Source organism: Furipterus horrens, unplaced genomic scaffold, assembly GCF_987537825.1.
Source record: "Furipterus horrens unplaced genomic scaffold, mFurHor1.1.pri manual_scaffold_17, whole genome shotgun sequence".
Taxonomy (NCBI): domain Eukaryota; kingdom Metazoa; phylum Chordata; class Mammalia; order Chiroptera; family Furipteridae; genus Furipterus; species Furipterus horrens.
This window is the reverse complement of record NW_028327187.1, coordinates 70052010-70069267: the sequence shown is the minus strand read 5'-3', so window position 1 is coordinate 70069267 and position 17258 is coordinate 70052010. Positions and strand designations below refer to the sequence as shown.

The 17258-nt window shown below is 40.0% G+C and overlaps 1 protein-coding gene across 14 annotated transcripts in view; it reads right to left on the bottom strand.

The window, feature by feature from the left end:
* FMR1 (fragile X messenger ribonucleoprotein 1) overlaps window positions 1–16830 on the bottom strand; it is a 54433-nt gene extending 37603 nt beyond the window's left edge. For 7 of the 14 annotated variants that reach the window (XM_090265438.1, XM_090265442.1, XM_090265441.1 and 4 more), the window contains exon 1: window positions 16681–16829. In XM_090265438.1, coding sequence (XP_090121564.1) covers window positions 16681–16731 — 51 coding nt within the window. In that variant the 5' untranslated portion in view covers window positions 16732–16829. Of the gene's footprint in view, window positions 1–16680 lie in introns of all 14 variants that reach the window. The other 7 variants (XM_090265437.1, XM_090265439.1, XM_090265440.1 and 4 more) reach the window with 2 other exon arrangements.
* Between the last annotated feature and the right edge of the window lie 428 nt (window positions 16831–17258).

Here is a 17258-nt window from a genome sequence, read left to right as displayed (position 1 = left end):
CATTTTTCTGATCAGTGGTGCAGCGATGGATACGCGTACCCGGTATGTGGTGCCGCCGTCCCAGACTCAGTTCACACAGCTTCCCATATATGGGTCGTTCGCTGTCTCACTGTTCGCCTGCATGCCCTGCCCGTGGGTCTGGAGCTGTGACCCAGACTGTGTTTCTAACGCAGCTCTCCCGGCCCAGTTCCGCTCCTCTCTTTTAAGTGGCACAGCGATGCGCGCACCTGGGGCGTGGGGTTGCCAGCCCACCGGGGAAACTCCACCCAGATTCAGATCACACAGCTTCCCATAGACAGGGCTGCTTGCCGTCCTCCCACACCTCTAGCCGCTTCACGGAAACCTTTCTATCGTTTCCCTACGGGACTCTGCTGGTCCCCGCACCCACAGTAGGCAGCATTCTCCAAGCAGATTCCGGGCGGTGAGCCGATCTGCAGGTGTCCCTCTGTGTGGTCCAGTAGGAACGCAGGGCTTGGTGGGTCCAGCAACTCCTCCCAAGAGCGCTGGCAAGCCTTCTGCCCTTTTCCACTCTGCTCTCGCTCTCCCTTTCCCACTTGAGCTGTCAGTAGTTTGTACTCGCTCACTCATCTCTCTGTCCCTATCCCAAGCTTTTCACGATAGGAGCAAGCAGACAACACTGCTACTTACTCCTGCGCCATCTTCCTCCACCTGAGATTTAAGCTTCTTACTCAAATTTATTCTGTACATGTTTCTCTCTTTCCCTGGTTTCTCCCTACCTGCAAGGATTATGGCCAAACTCCTCCTCTGGCTGTAAAAGGCACTTTATGACCTGGCCCCACTGCTCATCTCTCCAAGCTTCATCTTTCACGTCCTTGGAGGTTGTGATCCAGCAATGCTAAAATACTTAGGCCTCTCTTTGTAAATGTTCCTTCTTTCCAAATCTCCTACTGGTCTTTTTAGGGTTCAGTTAAGATCTCACCTCCTATGAGAAAACCCTGAAGATGAGGTTAAATTCTGTCCTCTGCTTACAGCATCCTATGCCTCTTTCTACATAAAACTTATCCCACTTTACTATTACTATTATCCCACTAACAGCAAACTTCTGGGAGGAGGGAATGACAGGTCTTATTACATTTGCTGTTGGACTTCAGAGTGCCTACTAAGAACAGTTAATAAGTGAATCATTGCCTAAGGGGTTCCTATGCTAGCCTTGGAGGAAAGGTACATGTGTTGGAGGGAAAAGATGTGTGTGTGTGTGTGTGTGTGTGTGTGTGTGTGTGTGTGTGTGTGTGTGTGTGTGTGTGTGTGTGTGTTGATCAGGGAAGACAGAGGTTCCTATCAAACTTTAAAGAAAGAATTAGCCTAACAAATGAGAGTAGAGGATTGGGAGGCATGCTAGGCATAAAGGGCAGCAGAAACAAAGGCTTAGAATTAGAGAAATGGGTGTGGCAGAAATAAATTCTTTGTAGACAAGGAAACCAACATATTCAATGACAGAAAGAATACAGATTTCAACAAATGGTACTGGGACAACTGGATATCTATATACAAAAGAATAAAATTTGACCCTTACCCCATATCGTATACAGAAATCAACTTAAAAAAATGCATCAGACTTAAATTGTGACAGTTAGAACTATGAAACTCTAAGAAGAACATAGTTGTAAACCCTGATGATTTTGGATACTGGGAAGACAGCTAGTTTAGATTAAGACCATTCTTTAACTTCTATATCTTCACTAACTGGCACAATTTCTGGTATATAGTAGGTGCCCAACAAATGTGTGAAACAAGTGATTCAATGCAAACGTCTCGGTAAATGAATACGTCTTCAAAAGGCCAAAGCTAGAAAAAAATGTTTTAAAAGTGAAACTAGCCCTGGCTGATGTGGCTCAGTGGATTCAGTGCCGGCCTGTGAACCACGGGGTTCAATTCCCAGTCAGGGCTCATGCTTGCATTGCTGGTCAGGTACCCGGTTGAGGGTGTGCAAGAGGCAACCACACATTGATGTTTCTCTCCCTCTCTTTCTCCCCCCCCCCGTTCCCCTCGCTCTAAAAATAAACAAATAAAATCTTTAAAACTTTTTCTTTAAGTGAAACTACCCAAAATACAAAATTAGAACATACTGGGCAAGTATTAATTAGCAGCTCCTAAAAAAAAAAAAAAAAATGGCAGGTGAGGCAGGGCCCTGGAAAAAACATTTATATTGAGGATACATAAACAGAGACACCAAACTTTTGCAACTATGTTTAAAAAAAAATAAAAGCAAAGCTATGCTAAAGGAAGTTTCCTTGTAAGACCAAGGTAGACTAAAATGGAATTTAGGTGTTTTGCTATACCCAAGATGTTTAAATTATTATTTATAACTTATACATGTATATATATCTTTATAGTTACAGGTTAAGGGGAGGGATCCACATTTTCTTCCTATCATTTTGACCTTGCTTACATTTACTCAGCTATATTTAAATCATGAACAATTTCAACAGCATATTTTGAGAACTCTAGTTTAATAGTGACCATGATTTTTCAGGATATATTAGATTTCATAAGTGTGCATGCCCCCAGGGTTCTAAGGGGTTGTTTGCCCACTATTACTTCATGATCACAAAGGCTTGATTTTGAGTTGAAACTGCAAGAAGAAAATCCATCCTTTTTTAGGTGAACTCTTACTGCCCCGCTATGTCATATCCTTTAGTTTATAGTAAACTCTCTCACAAATGAGTCACTGGTCACAAGAGAGGTTGTCATTTAGAGAAATTTCAATGTAAGCCCCTGACCACCAATAAACACAACCGCTATATTATCACTGAAGGCAGCACATGTACTGCAATGCTTATTCTCATTAGAGAAAACTTAAGAGCATTGCAAAACAATCCTTCAAAAGAAAACTTGTAAGAGATAGAGAATTGAAACATATGGGATAAAATGTGATTCAAACCCAACACCTCATATACAAAGTGAGTTATTGTTTTGTCACCCTTTGTATGTGGGAACTAACAAAATAACAAAAAGGGTAAAGTACAATAAACCTCATCAAGATCCCTGCCAACTACACTGCATATCTAGGAATACTTGACTTCACCTGAGCATTTACCAAAAATTCTGAGGAAAATAAGCCTTTCTGGTTCACCTTGAACCAAAGACAAAAACAAGTACAGAGAGAATAATATTAAAAGTGTTATTAATTGTCCTGTGTGTTTATGTTCTAACTTTTGAATACTTCAGTTCTTATGTGTTTCCAATGTAACAAAAGCCAATTTCATAGCAGGGTCAAAGATTTCGAACTTTACCTTTCCCTAATATAAAGAATTACAGTATAATATGTCAAGGTGCATATTAATAAAAAGGAAGCTGATACATTACTTAAATATTTTACTAAATTTCACATCTTCGTATCAATAATAAAAAATAGCAATATAACTGTGCAATTGAACTTATAGAATGCTAAGGAAGTGTTACAGTAATAAATACAATAAAAAATTACAATGAGGCATCTGCCATATCGCACCCGAGGTGGGCAGCTGCTGACCAGCTCCTTAGCTGGGAGCTGCTTGGAGGCTTCCTCCTGCCAGGGGTGCACCAACCAGTGAACACTCGCAGGGAGTCAATGAGAGGGTTTGGCTGAAAAGGCCAGAGGCGTGGGAGGACAGTGAACAACCTGGACTGGGAGTCTAGGTGGGGACCACCTTGGCTGCAACCCGGGACTGAAAGCTCTGCGCTCTGGGCATGCACAGCGCTCGGGCCAGGGCTCCACTAAGCAAAGGGGCAGCTCTGTGTCACGGAGAGCAACACATATGGGAAAGCTACGGCAGAACTATAGACTTGGTGGGGACCCCAGACAAGCAGGAGGCGCACATCCCCGCCATTTGAGCGATCGCGCCAGGGCCCTACCGAACAGAGGGGCAGTTTTGAGCCGAGAAGGGCCCATACAGGAAAGCTGCAGCAGAACTGCAGACTCGATGGAGACCACAGGCCAGCAGGTAGCGCGCGCAGGCATATAGGCAGGGATGTGAGCGGATGCTGTAACTTGGGAACAGAGACAGAACTGGAGGCAGAGCAGAAATTACTGGCATGTACACGCTGGCCCATCAGCAGAACAACGTTGCTGGACAAGCATGAGGAGGGCTGAGGGTGCCACAGGACGGGACAGCTAAATGCAGCTCACAGCAAAGCGGCGGCAGGCCCACAAGTAAGAGACTAGCAACCCCAGAATCAAGCTAGATCTCCCCACAGCCAGCCAACCAATCAGAAAAGATTTGAAACCCATGGAATTTTGACAAGGGGCAGATCCAGAAAAAAAGGAGACTGTTCCTAAAGGCTGAAATGAGTAAAAACTCTTTCATTTTTTTCCCTTTTTCCTCTCTTTCTTTTCCTTCCCTTCCCTTTCTTTTTTGTTTTTTCTTCCCTTCCCCTTCTTTTCTTTCTCTCTCTCTTTCTATTTTTTAATTTTTTATTTTTTAAAAAACTCTTTAAGCTGTTTCCTACCTTCTATCCCTCCTATCCTTCTGCTTTACTTTTGTTTGTCTGTTTGTCTAATTTGTTTATCCTCCCTCTCACACTAAACATATAGCATCTAACTGCTATATAAACCTAATACTATACACTTCCACTTTCTCACTTCATTCTGCATTCTTCCTTCCTTTGTAAACATACAGTGTAAATATTACTTGCTGTCCCACATAGCCTTGACCTTACTTGCTACTATTATTATTCTATCACCTTCCCTCTCAAAAATCATCTTTCTTTCATTTAAAACAACTCCTATCTGTTTCTCCTAGAAGTCTTAATCTCTCTACATTTATATTAATACTGGCTCGTTTGCTGCTGATAGTGGGATTGTGGGTGGAGGATATTCGGGAGGGTGTGCATTTCTTGCCTGGGTTGTGTGCTTAAGTTTTAACAGCATCCCCACAAAAGAACTCAAGATAAGGTGGGCAGAGTGACTCTCAATCAACTAGGCAGAGGGAAGGATCCACCAAAGACTAACTGAAATACAACCAGACAGCTTAAATAAATGGCATAAAGGGCAACACAAGAGCATTAGGCTCAGAAGATCAAAGAGACTATACCACTGAATCCCTCAGGTCTCCCATAAAGACTCTCATATCACAGAAGTGGGAAATCAAAGCAGACAAATCTAATAAACAAAAACAAACAAGAAGAATTCAATATGGGGAGACACAGAAATAACCTCCCAATGAAAGGTAAAGAGGAATCCCCAGAAAAAGAGATAGATGGAATAGACATAAGCCAACTAACACACATCCAATTTTAAAAAAAGGTTATAAAGAAACTAAATGACCTTGACAACCTCAAAGAAAACTCGACAAACTCCAGGGAAATTACCAGCATCTCCAAAGAAACTTAAAGAATTGCAGGGAAGCTACAAGGAACTTACATAGAACTACACCAGCATTAAAAAGGACATAGAAACTATTAATAGGAACCAGGAAGAAATGAAGAATACAATTTCTGAACTGAAGAACAACACAGTAGAATCAATCAAAAGCAGGTTAAACGAAGCAGATCAGATCAGTGAGTTAGAGGACAATGTAGAAAAAAATTCCCAGACAAAACAACAAAATGAAAAAAGACTCAAAAAGAATGAAGAGAGCTTAAGGGAATGGCAGGACAACATGAGACTAAACAACATGAGAATCATAGGAATACAAGAAGGAGAAGAGGAAATAGGGCTAGAAAACCTGATTGAAAAAATAATGACAGAAAATTTTCCTAACCTGGAGAGAGAAAACGTCATGCAAATCCAGGAAGCACAGAGGGTCCCTTTGAAGATAAACCCAAAAAGGCCCACTCCAAAGCACATCATAATTAAAATGGCAACATTCAAAGACAAAGAGAGAATCCTAAAAGCATCAAGAGAAAAACAGCAAATAAAATACAAGGGAGCTCCAATAAGACTATCAACTGACTTTTCAAGTCAGAAGGGAATGGCAAAAAATATTGCAAGCAATGAAAAACAAAGGCCTACAACCAAGACAACTCTATCCAGCAGGGCTCTCATTCAAAATGGTAGGTGAAACAAGGAGTTTCTCAGACAAAAGAAGACAAAAAGAATACATCTCCACCAAACCAGCATTGCAGGAGATCCTAAAGGGAATGCTTTAAGAAAAAGGAGACCATTCCCAGTTAGGGCACACGACAAGGTTGCACGTCAGATCCCCAGTTGGGGGCATGAGTGAGAGGAACCACACAGTGATGTTTCTCTCCCTCGCTTTCTCCTTTCATCTCTCTCTAAAAATAAATAAATAAACAAATAAAAATATATTTTTAAAAAAGGAGAAGAAAAAAAGAGAACACAACTACAAAGGGAAATGAATAAATACCTATCAATAATAACCTTAAATGTAAATGGATTAAATGCTCCAATTAAAAGACATAGGGTAGCGGAATGGATATGAAAACATGACCCACATATATGCTGTCTACAAGACACACACCTCAAAACAAAAAATTTATACAGACTGAAAGTGAAGGAATGGAAAAAAAGTATTTCAAGCAAATGGACATGAAAAAAAGGCTTGAGCAGCAATACTTATATAGACAAAACAGATTTCACAGCAAAGGCCATAAAAAGAGACAAGTAAGGACATTACATAATACTGAAGGGAAAAATCCATTAACAAGATATAACCCTTATAAACATATATGCACCCAACATAGGAGCATTCAAATAGGTAAGGAAAATTTTGAAAGACTTCAGGAAGGATATAGACAACAACGCACTCATAGTAGGAGACTTTTAAAACCCCATTGTCAACAATGGACAGATCTTCGAAGCAAAGAAACATCAAGGATATGGAGGCATTGAACAGCACTCTAGATCAAATGGACTTAGTTGATATATATAGGACTTTTCACCCCAAAGAAGCAAAATGTACCATTCTTCTCAAGAGCACATGGAACATTTTCAAAGATAGAAAACATGGTAGGACACAAAACAAGCCTAAACAAATTCAAGAAAATTGAAACTATATCAAGCATATTCTCAGATCATAATGGCTTAAAACTGGAAATCAACTTCAAGGAAAAAAACTCAAAAACATTCAAACTCATGGAGAATGAATAACATGCTATTAAATAAAGAATGGATTAACAATGACATCAAGGAAGAAATCAAAAAGTTTCTAGAAACAAATGATAATGAACACACAACAACCCAAAACCTATGAGATACAGCGAAGCAGTTCTGAGAGGAAAGTTCATAGCAATAGAGGCCTACCTAAAAAGGATAGAAGAATGTTTAATAAAAAATATAACCCTACCGCTACAAGAACTAAAGGAAGAACAACAAGCAAAGCCCAGAGCAAGTAGAAAGAAGGAAATCATCAAGATCAGAGCAGAATTAAATGACATATAGACTAAAAACAATCCAAAAGATCAACAAAAGCAGGAGCTGGTTCTTTGAAAAGATAATCAACAAGTCTTTAACCAGGCTCATCAAGAAAAAAAGAGAGAGAACCCAAATAAATATAAACATAAATGAAAGAGGAGAAATCACAACCAATACCACAGAAATACAAAATTGTAAGAAATTATTATGAACAACTGTATCACAAGAAATTGGACAACCTAAATGAAATGGACAAACCTCTGGAAACATAATCTTCCAAAACTGTATCAAGAAGAAACAGAAAGCCTGAACAGACCAATAACAACAAGTGAAATTGAAGCATTACACAAAAAACTCCCAGCACACAAAAGCCCTGGACTGGATGCCTTCACAAAACATTTAGGAAAGAAATAACTCCTATCCTTCTCAAACTATTCCAAAAAAATCCAAGAGGAGGGAAAACTTCCAAACTCGTTCTATGAAGCCAGTATTACCCTAATCCCAAAACCAGGTCAAGACACAACAAAGAAAGAAAACTACAGGCCAATATCACTGATGAACACAGATGCTAAAATCCTCAAAAAAATATTGGAAAACCAGATCCAACAACACATTAGAGAGATTATACACCACGATCGAGTTGGATTCATCCCAGGGATACAAGGATGATTATTTAATATTCGCAAGTCAATAAAGGTAATACACCACATAAAGACAAAAAACATGATCATATCAATAGATGCTGAAAAAGCATTTGATAAAGTACAACACCCATTTACAATGAAAACTCTCAGCAAAATGGGAATAGAGGGAGCATACCTCAACATAATAAAACCATATATGAGAAACCTGAAGCCAACATCATACGCAATGGGCAAAAACTGAGAGCATCCCCCCTGAGATAAGAAATAAGACAAGGATGTCCACTCTCTCCACTCCTATTCAACATAGTCTTGGAAGTTCTATCCACAGCAATCAGACAAGAAAGAGAAATTAAAGGCATCTACATTGGAAAAGAGAAGTAAAACTGTCATTATTTGCAGAAGACATGATAGTGTACATAGAAAACCCTATAGACTATACAAAAAAACTACTCGACCTAATAAGTGAATTTGGCAAAATAGCAGGTTACAAAGTCAGTATTCAGAAATTAAAGGCGTTTCTGTACACTAACAATAAAATATCAGAGATAGAAATTAGAAGAAAAATCCCATTTATCATAGCAACAAGAAAAATAAAGTACCTAGAAATAAACTTAACCAAGGAGGTAGAAGACCTGTACTTTGAAAATTATGTAACAGTGAAGAAAGAAATTAAGGAAGATACAAATAAGTGGAAGAATATACCATGTTCATGGATGGGAAGAATCAACATCATTAAAATTCCCATACTACCCAAGCAATTTATAGATTCAATACAATCCCTATTAAAATACCAACCACATATTTCACAGACCTAGAACAAATACTTCAAAAATTTATATGGAACCAAAAAACACCTTGAATAGCCACAGCAATCTTGGGGAAGAAGAACACAGTAGGAGGAATCACAATACCTGATATCAAACTATACTACAAGGCCATGGTAATCAAAAAAGTCTGGTACTGGCATAAGAATAGACATATAGACCAATGGAACAGAACAGAGCACCCAGAAATAAACCCAGGTCTATATGGTACTAATATTTGACAAAGGGGGAAGGAACATAAAGGGAGTGAAAAGAGCCTCTTCAACAAATGGTGTTGGGAGAACTGGACACAGACATGCAACATAATAAAACTAGACCACCAACTTACACCCTCTACCAGAATAAACTCAAGATGGATCAGAGACTTAAATGTAAGCCGTGGCAGTATAAAAGTTCCAGAAGTAAACATAGGTACAAAAATTACAGATATCCCACGAAGCAACATTTTTACTGATATATCTCCTAAGTCAAGGGAAATAAAGGAATGAATAAACAAATGCGAATACATCAAACTAGAGTTTCTTTTTCAGCTCAGCAAAAGAAAACACAAGCAAGATGAAAAGGAAACCAACCTAAGGGAAAATATATTTGCCAATGATACCTCAGACAAGGGATTGATTTCCAAAATATATAAAGAACTTACACGACTCAACATCAAGAAGGCAGACAACACAATTCAAAAATGGGCAAAGCACCTGAACAAACACTCCTACAAAGAAGACATACAGAGGGTCCATAGACATATGAAGGAATGCTCAACATCACAAGCCATCAGAGAGATGCGCATAAAAACCACAATGAGATACCACCTCACACCAGTGAGAATGGCCATCATCAACAAATCAACAAACAACTTGTGCTGGCAAGGATGTGGAGAAAAGGGATCCGTGGTGCACTGCTGGTGAGAATGCAAACTGGTGCAGCCACTATGGAAAACAGTATGGAATTATCTCAAAAAACTAATAATGGTACTGCCTTTTGAACCAACAATTCCATTGCTAGGACTATATCCGAAGAATCCTGAAACAGCAATTCAAAAGATCCTATACACCCCTATGTTCATAGCAGCACTATTTACAATAACCAAGTGCTAGAAACAACCTAAGTGCCCATCTTTAGATAAGTAGATCAAAAAACTGCTACATTTACACAGTGGAGTACCATGTAGCAGAAAGAAAGAAGGAATTTCTACCATTTGCAACAACATGGATGGAACTAGGGAGAATTATGCTTAGCAAAAGAAGCCAGGCAATGAAAGAAAAATACCTTATACTATCACCTATTACAGGAAACTAATGAACACACAAACAAATGAGCAAAGCAGAACCAGAGGCAGGTAAACAAGGAGCAGACTAACAGTGACAAGGGGGGAGGGGGAAGGGAGAGAACGGGGAAAGAAGGGGAAGGGTCTAGTCAAAGAACGGGTATAAATGACCCATGGACATAGACAACTGGGTGGGGACTGACGTGGGAGAAAGGGTGGGCAGGGTGTGGGGAAGCAACAGGGAAAAAAAGTGGGACTAAGGTAATAAAATCAAACAAATTTTAGTAGGGGGAAAAATATAAAGAATGGAAATGAAATTCTAGTGAATATTAGAAGGACAAGAATTTTCCTTCACACTGTATATTTTTCTCCCTATCTGATCCCTCCAGAAATTGACATTGTAAAGAAGTAAGTGATGACATAAGGTTCTTTGCATGAAACTAATAAGACCAGTTGTTAATAGAGATTTTGTTGACCAAGACTTCGACTGGAATGTCATGCCTAAAGGAGACATGCCTGAGCTCTGGTTGTTACCAAAAAGCCCTGAGGAACTAAGATTGACTTTAGAAGGTAACAAAATCCCATGAGAAAAAAGGTCTGATACCTAGGCTGAATGTGCGGTCCATAGCAATCTTTCCAGGGAAGGAATGAAGGTTCCTTTCCTGAAGGATGGCTAGAAGCGACCTTAAAGCACAATGGAAAACCTGAAGGACTTGGAAAAAACAGGTGTGTACAGGCAAGGCTGCATAGCAGGTATGTGGCTCAGCTTGTGCCCTGAAGGTCAGACTGAAGGTCACCCTAAATATTCCTTGTGTAAGTTCCAGCAAAGCAGACTTAAAAGATCATAAGTGACCATTTGCTGCTCTTGTTGTGTTCATGCAAATGAACAGGATAAATTAACAATGGACCTAATGCAGTCCCTTTAATGACAAGGAGGGTAATTAATCTTAAGGAGAAAAACCGTGATCCAAGGAAAATCACAACGCAGTAGTACACTATAAAGTAGTGCAGCTAACCGTCTCTAAAGTTTCTTTTCATTTGTAAGTTAAACTATGTCTGTGGCATCATCAAAGATGCTTAATTTACAGGCAAGAAGAATGTCAAATGCCTGGCAACTGGATGTCTTTCCAATAAGACAGTCTTATAGATTTAGAGACTGGTTTGTGGGTTATATTGCATACATTAACATGTGTTTTCTGTTTTCAAAAGGCATAAGCCTATGATCTCATTACCTGAGTGATTGTCTGTATGTATAGGCCTCACTTAATCCTGTCTGCATCACTGCCTCCCGAGACTCAACTGTTTGGCTGAACTAAGTGGCTGGGTTCATGAAGAACGGGGTGGTCTGTGGGATTCACCTTAAAACGGGTTTCTCTTTTCTATCCTAATGGCTTGGACAGAAAGGACCCAGAGGTCTGAGAGGGAGGAAACCTAAAATATTTCCCTCAGCCCAAGCTAAGTATAGTGGGCAAAAGGGTTTTGGACAGGTATGACATGCCTGGCACACCTTCCTCCAAAGAAGCCCTTTTTTTTCCCCCTAATGTGGGACATTGAAAAATTAATGCCTTGCCTGTTGTCATCTAGTGGTTATAGATTGAATTATGTCTTTTAACCCTTTTGCCAAATCTGTTTCCCCCAGAATACAACAAGGATGCCAGCCTGTTAAATCAAGCACGCCATTGTCCAGGGACAGCCAACCGACCTGGAGTCTGCAAGATCCTTCCCCATGTGGGAAGGCCACCCTCCCCTCCATACCCTTACTCTTATTAGGGATTCTTGGACCCAAGGGTAGATAGGACGACAACCATGCCCAGCTTGAAGCAGCTAGAGGAGCATGAGACCATTGCCCATTGTCCTTCATAAGATTATAAAGGGTCTTATGTCTGAGAGGGGGCATTGTTACTTTTTATTGTTATAAAAATTAATTAATTTAAAAATTAATAATAATAATATAGGAAAGGGAGAAACCAGAGAGCTTGTATGCTGACCCATGGGCATGGAATGGGGGCGGGTGTTGCTGGGGTAGGTGGGTACTGGGTAGAGGGGAGCAAAGGGGAAGAAATTTTAACTATTGTGATAATATAATCAATATAATATACTTTTAAAAAATTACGATGAAGTAAAAAATGGGCAGGAAATCAAATTTCATCATCTCTGGAAATCAGACTACCTGACGTCAGCTCACCGATATGACCCTTACTAGCTAGCTCTGACACACTGCAGTAAGTCACTTACCTAATCTGTCTGTACATCTACATCCTCATCTATAAAATAGGAATAATGACAGTACCTCAGGATTGTGGGTGAAGATTAAATGAAGTAACAGAGGGAATGTGACTAGAACAGTGCCTGGCACCTAGAAAGCTCGTAGTACCTGTTAACAACTATCATAATCATGATTGTAATCATTTCAGGAAGCACACTTCCATAGTGGGCAGTAATCAGAAACCCAATTATATCACTGAATTAAAAAATTATTTTTAAATCTTCATCCAAGGACACATTTATTAATATTTTTAGAGAGAGGGGAAGGGGGAAAGATAAACATTAGCGTGAGAAAAACATCCATCAGTTTCCTCTGGTACTGCCCTGTCCAGGAATCAAACCTGCTACCTAGGTATGTGCCCTTATGGAGATTGAACCTGCAACCTTTTGGTGCATGGGACGACAGACACTTCAACCAACTGAGAAATCCAGCCAGGGTTATACTGCTGAATTTTGTATTTAATTATTTGGAGGTTTTCAGAATGTTTGGGTATTAAGCTGGAAAATGCATAGTTTAAAAGGAAAAAAATAATGCTTCCACAAAGGTACTAAACACTAAAAAGTTTGTTTAGACTCTAGGAAGGAAAAAAAAAAAAATGTGGTTGACCTGAATAATTCACTTCTTCTAAGTACAGAATATCGCCTGTATACAAAGTTAGATCTAAACACTTCAGAGGAAACATGAACAGTGCCTTATGCAAGTTTTGTAAAATAGTGATTTTTAGCAGGCTATGTAGCTGATACGACATGTTGGACTACTTAGGTCTTTATTTAAAAATTTTAATTGATTTTAAATTATGTCATGTTTAGCTGCTAGCTCCACATTACTACTCACCAAATTAAAGTCTATCCTCAGATATCAAACCTAAAAACATAAAATATATTAAAATAATATCTAACAATAAAAATGGTATTATATTTTCACATTACACATAAGTCAGAATATTTTCTGAAAGTGAAAAGCTGTATCTTATTTTAAAATTTATTTCTATTTTTTACTTCAGAGAGAGGGGAAGGGAGGGAGAGAGGGAGAGAAACATCGATGTGAGAGAGAAACATGGATTGGTTGCCTTCCATAAGCACACCAACCAAGGACTGAACCTGCAACCTAAGCATGTGGCCTGACAAGAAATTGAATTAGCACCTTTCAGTTTGTGGGACCACGCTCAACTGAGCCACACTGGCCAGGGCAAGGTGTTATATGTGTTATATGTTATGTTTCTAACATATGACTTATCCATCTTTAGTAACTTTCATACTAATATACAAAGCCTAGGAATCCTGAGATATATTAGTACATTTCTATTGGAACGACATACATTCTACATCTAAAATGGAGTTAATTCATTACCATTCTCAATATATAACTCAGTCAAAAAAAACAAAAACAAACAAACCCACCATCACCACCAACAAAACCCCCACCACACTATTCTAGGCAGATGCCCTTAGAATAAAGATCTTATTTCAACATGACTCATTTAGGAACTGCTTTTAAGATTGCGTGAGGTATATTCAAGTATCTTCATGTCTTAAATAACATAAGACTCTATAAATTGTACACATGACTTTTTGAGTCAGAGAAATACCTAAGCGTAATTGTAGTGGCCTTGACAATTAATAAATCTAACTTTCAAGTATTTAAGAATAAATACCAGAGGGAAAAATAGAAATGAGCTGTTACAATCTTAGGGTTTAGGTTTCCTGGTTCTGTTAGTTTGCATCCTCAGCCTGAGTTATTTTTTAGAAAAAGAATTCAATGTTCCCAGCATATACTCTTTTCAGTTTATATGGCAACATAGTACCATGTGCTGAGAAGATGGAGAATTGTCCCTTGCAATATGTGGTTCTGTTAAGCAAATCAAGGCCTGAATTCAATTATACTGAAGTCATTTGAGTTGTTTAGTTTTTAAAGGATTTTCTATCATTTATCCACTATAGTTCATTTTTAATTGGTCTTTATTTCCCATCTTTTCTGCCAATCTCACCGCACAAGCAACTTAATTTACTTTAGCTTTACTTTTGTAACTCACAGCAATGAGTCCTTACAAAAGTTCAGACCTTCCCTAGCTGGTGTGGCTCAGTGGATTGGGTGCCAGCCTGAGAACCAAAAGGTTAGCAGTTCAATTCCCAGTCAGGGCACATGCCTGGGTTGTGGGCTTGCTGGGTCCCCCGTTGAGGGCATGCAAGGGACAGTGCATCTCTCACACATCGATGTTTCTCTTTCTCTCCCTCTCTTTCTCCCTCCAGTCCCTTCTCTCTAAAAAAATTAATAAAATTTTATAAAACATTTTTAAAAGTTCAAATCTTTTTCATTATAGAAACTATTTTTTTAACCAATACAGACCATTTGAGGTTTACTTAAAAATAAACCTTCTTAAATAAATATAACAGCAATTCCTTTACACACACATTTGTTCATATTTCCCCTCAGGAAAGTACGGAACAACATATCCTTTTTTATTCACCTTCAAATTAAGCAACTTTATTAACAAAACAAAAGAGGGGATAGCATTTCTTTTATTCCAATCAGGTTGCAAGCAAAATCACAGGAACAAAGCATGGGTTGCTGGAAGGAGGATAAATTCTTCAAGACCAGGATGTGCTATTTGCTCTCCATAGCAAGCAAACTTCACTACAAGATAGTAAGAGTAGATTCCAATCTAAGCTAATATCACTGATAAGAATACCGTGCAAACATTAGCCTCTGCTCATATTTATTAATACTTAAGAACCACAAATCTAGTAAAAAAAAAAAAAACACATACTAATCTTAGAACCAGATTCTACACAAACTAGCAGAAATTAAGGCTCACCAAAATAAATGCAACCAAAATTTTAACTGCAGGGTCAACGGAAATAATTTTATATTAATGAGACTGGTAAGAACTTAAATGCTGGGTTATTTCTTCCTCCTTTCACAGCAAAAGGTTTTTTGTTTTTTTTTTGCTATAAGTATGGTACAGTTTATATACTTTACTCACTTATGAAATATATTGATCTCCAAGTATTTCCATAAAATTGGTAAACATATAAAGTCAATTGTTTATTTTCCTTCAGCCGAACCAGTCTCATCTGAAACATTTAAGTTCTTCTATAATAAATTTAAGAATCTTGTTGGACAATGGCAACAACTACTTTCCATGCTTCCTGACATACACAACGCCTATTGCCAAGACTGTAGAAAGGTGAGATACTACTTGCAGAAGTTATATGGGGCATTGAATAAGAAACAAGAATTTATAGATTACTACATCTAGAGTATGTAGCAACAAATGCACTACTGATACATCGAAATATTTTTAATACTCTTTTTGAAAATATAAGTTATTAGTTGATATGCAGTGGTGTAAGAAAAACACACAGTAAAACCATCATGCCTATTTAGAACTTCAACAATACAGGCCACTGCAACACTGCACATTCAGAGCAGACAGTTAAGTACTTGGGAACACAGAACAATTATTTTTCACTCAATTTAAAAAATCACCCAGTAATAATGTTCAGTTAATTTCCTGAAGTTTCATGGCATATATTCAGGTCTTCGGAGGGTTAAAAAATTATTTTTTAAGAGGCAGAGTTGCTAATGATTTTAGATGCTGAAGCATCTTTATTCCTGAATTTGTTCACATTTTATAACAAGGGAGGGGGTACAAGAATATTCAAAATTACCAACTTCTTTAATGCATTATTCAGATATGTCAGCGTCTTCCTGAAACTTTTGGATCTAAAATATCTGAAATCTACAAAGAGATGCCACTGAAAATCAGTTGCCATTGTGATTTGATAATGACTACAGCTACTTACTACTCTTTCTTCACGCCCTTTGACCAGAACAGTGGAGCTCTCTGAAGTTCCAATACTGGACAGAAAAAGAAGCTAAAGGAGATCTTAAACCCTCTTTGCAAGGCAGGAGGCGGCGACAGAAGCGACCCCGCTTCTAAGCATCTACCCACACTTCAGGCCCGGATCCCACTGGGAGAAGATATTTAGGAAAAGACAAGCCCTTGCAGCCACTTCATGCAGATACAGGCCCTTCTTGAAGGGATCTCCTACCTGCGGCTGGCCCTCGCCTATCCCCAGCTCTCCCTTGCGGGGCTGGGCCCCCGAAAGGGCACCCTCTTCTCCTTGCCCGCTTCTGATTCCGGTAGGAGCCAGGGCCTCTAGCAGGAGAGGAAGCGGGTCTCCAGTGGCGTCCTACAGGCCCCAAGTCCGCTCCTTCCCTCCCAAACAACATCCCGCCTAGCGTGCCCTAGCCCTCATGGAGTAGCACTAGGGAAGAGGGCTCCAGGCCTTTCTCCCACCAAGGCCGACAAGAAAAGGGAGGGAAAGAAGGGCGAAAATGGGCCCTGCCCTGGACCGAAGTACCTTGTAGAAAGCACCGTTGGAGCCCCGCACTTCCACCACCAGCTCCTCCATCTTCTCGACAGCCCTGCTGGCGCCAGGAGTCCGCCCCGGAGAGGTGGACAGCGGGAGCTCAAGGCCCAGCCGCCGCCGCCGCCGCCGCCGCCGCCTCCTGCTCTAACCGTCGGCTCACCGCCAGCTCTGAGACTACCCCTCACCGGAAGTGAAACCGAAACGGAGCAGAACGCCTATCTGAGGCCAATTGCTCTGGCCGTTCCGCGTGTAAACAGTGAAGCCGCGTCACGTGACCGACGCCGACCCTCCCCCAAGAGTTTGGCACCCCCCCCAGCCCCGCCCTCTCTCTCCGCGCGGGTCCTGGAGCACACGCGTGCGCTCTTCTGACAGTTTGCTGGCGTCGGGAGGCCGGGCCCAACGCTAGGAGCACTGGCTTGGGTACTCGGACTCAGAGGAACGCGGAAAGGCGGGAAGGTTGGAGACAGGCTGTACCGCTGGAGGAGGTCAGGCCGCCTGGCGTCCCCTGGAGAAGGCTAGAGTGCTCATTCCTGTAGAAGGACAAAAGGAGGCGTGGGAAAGGGCCTGCC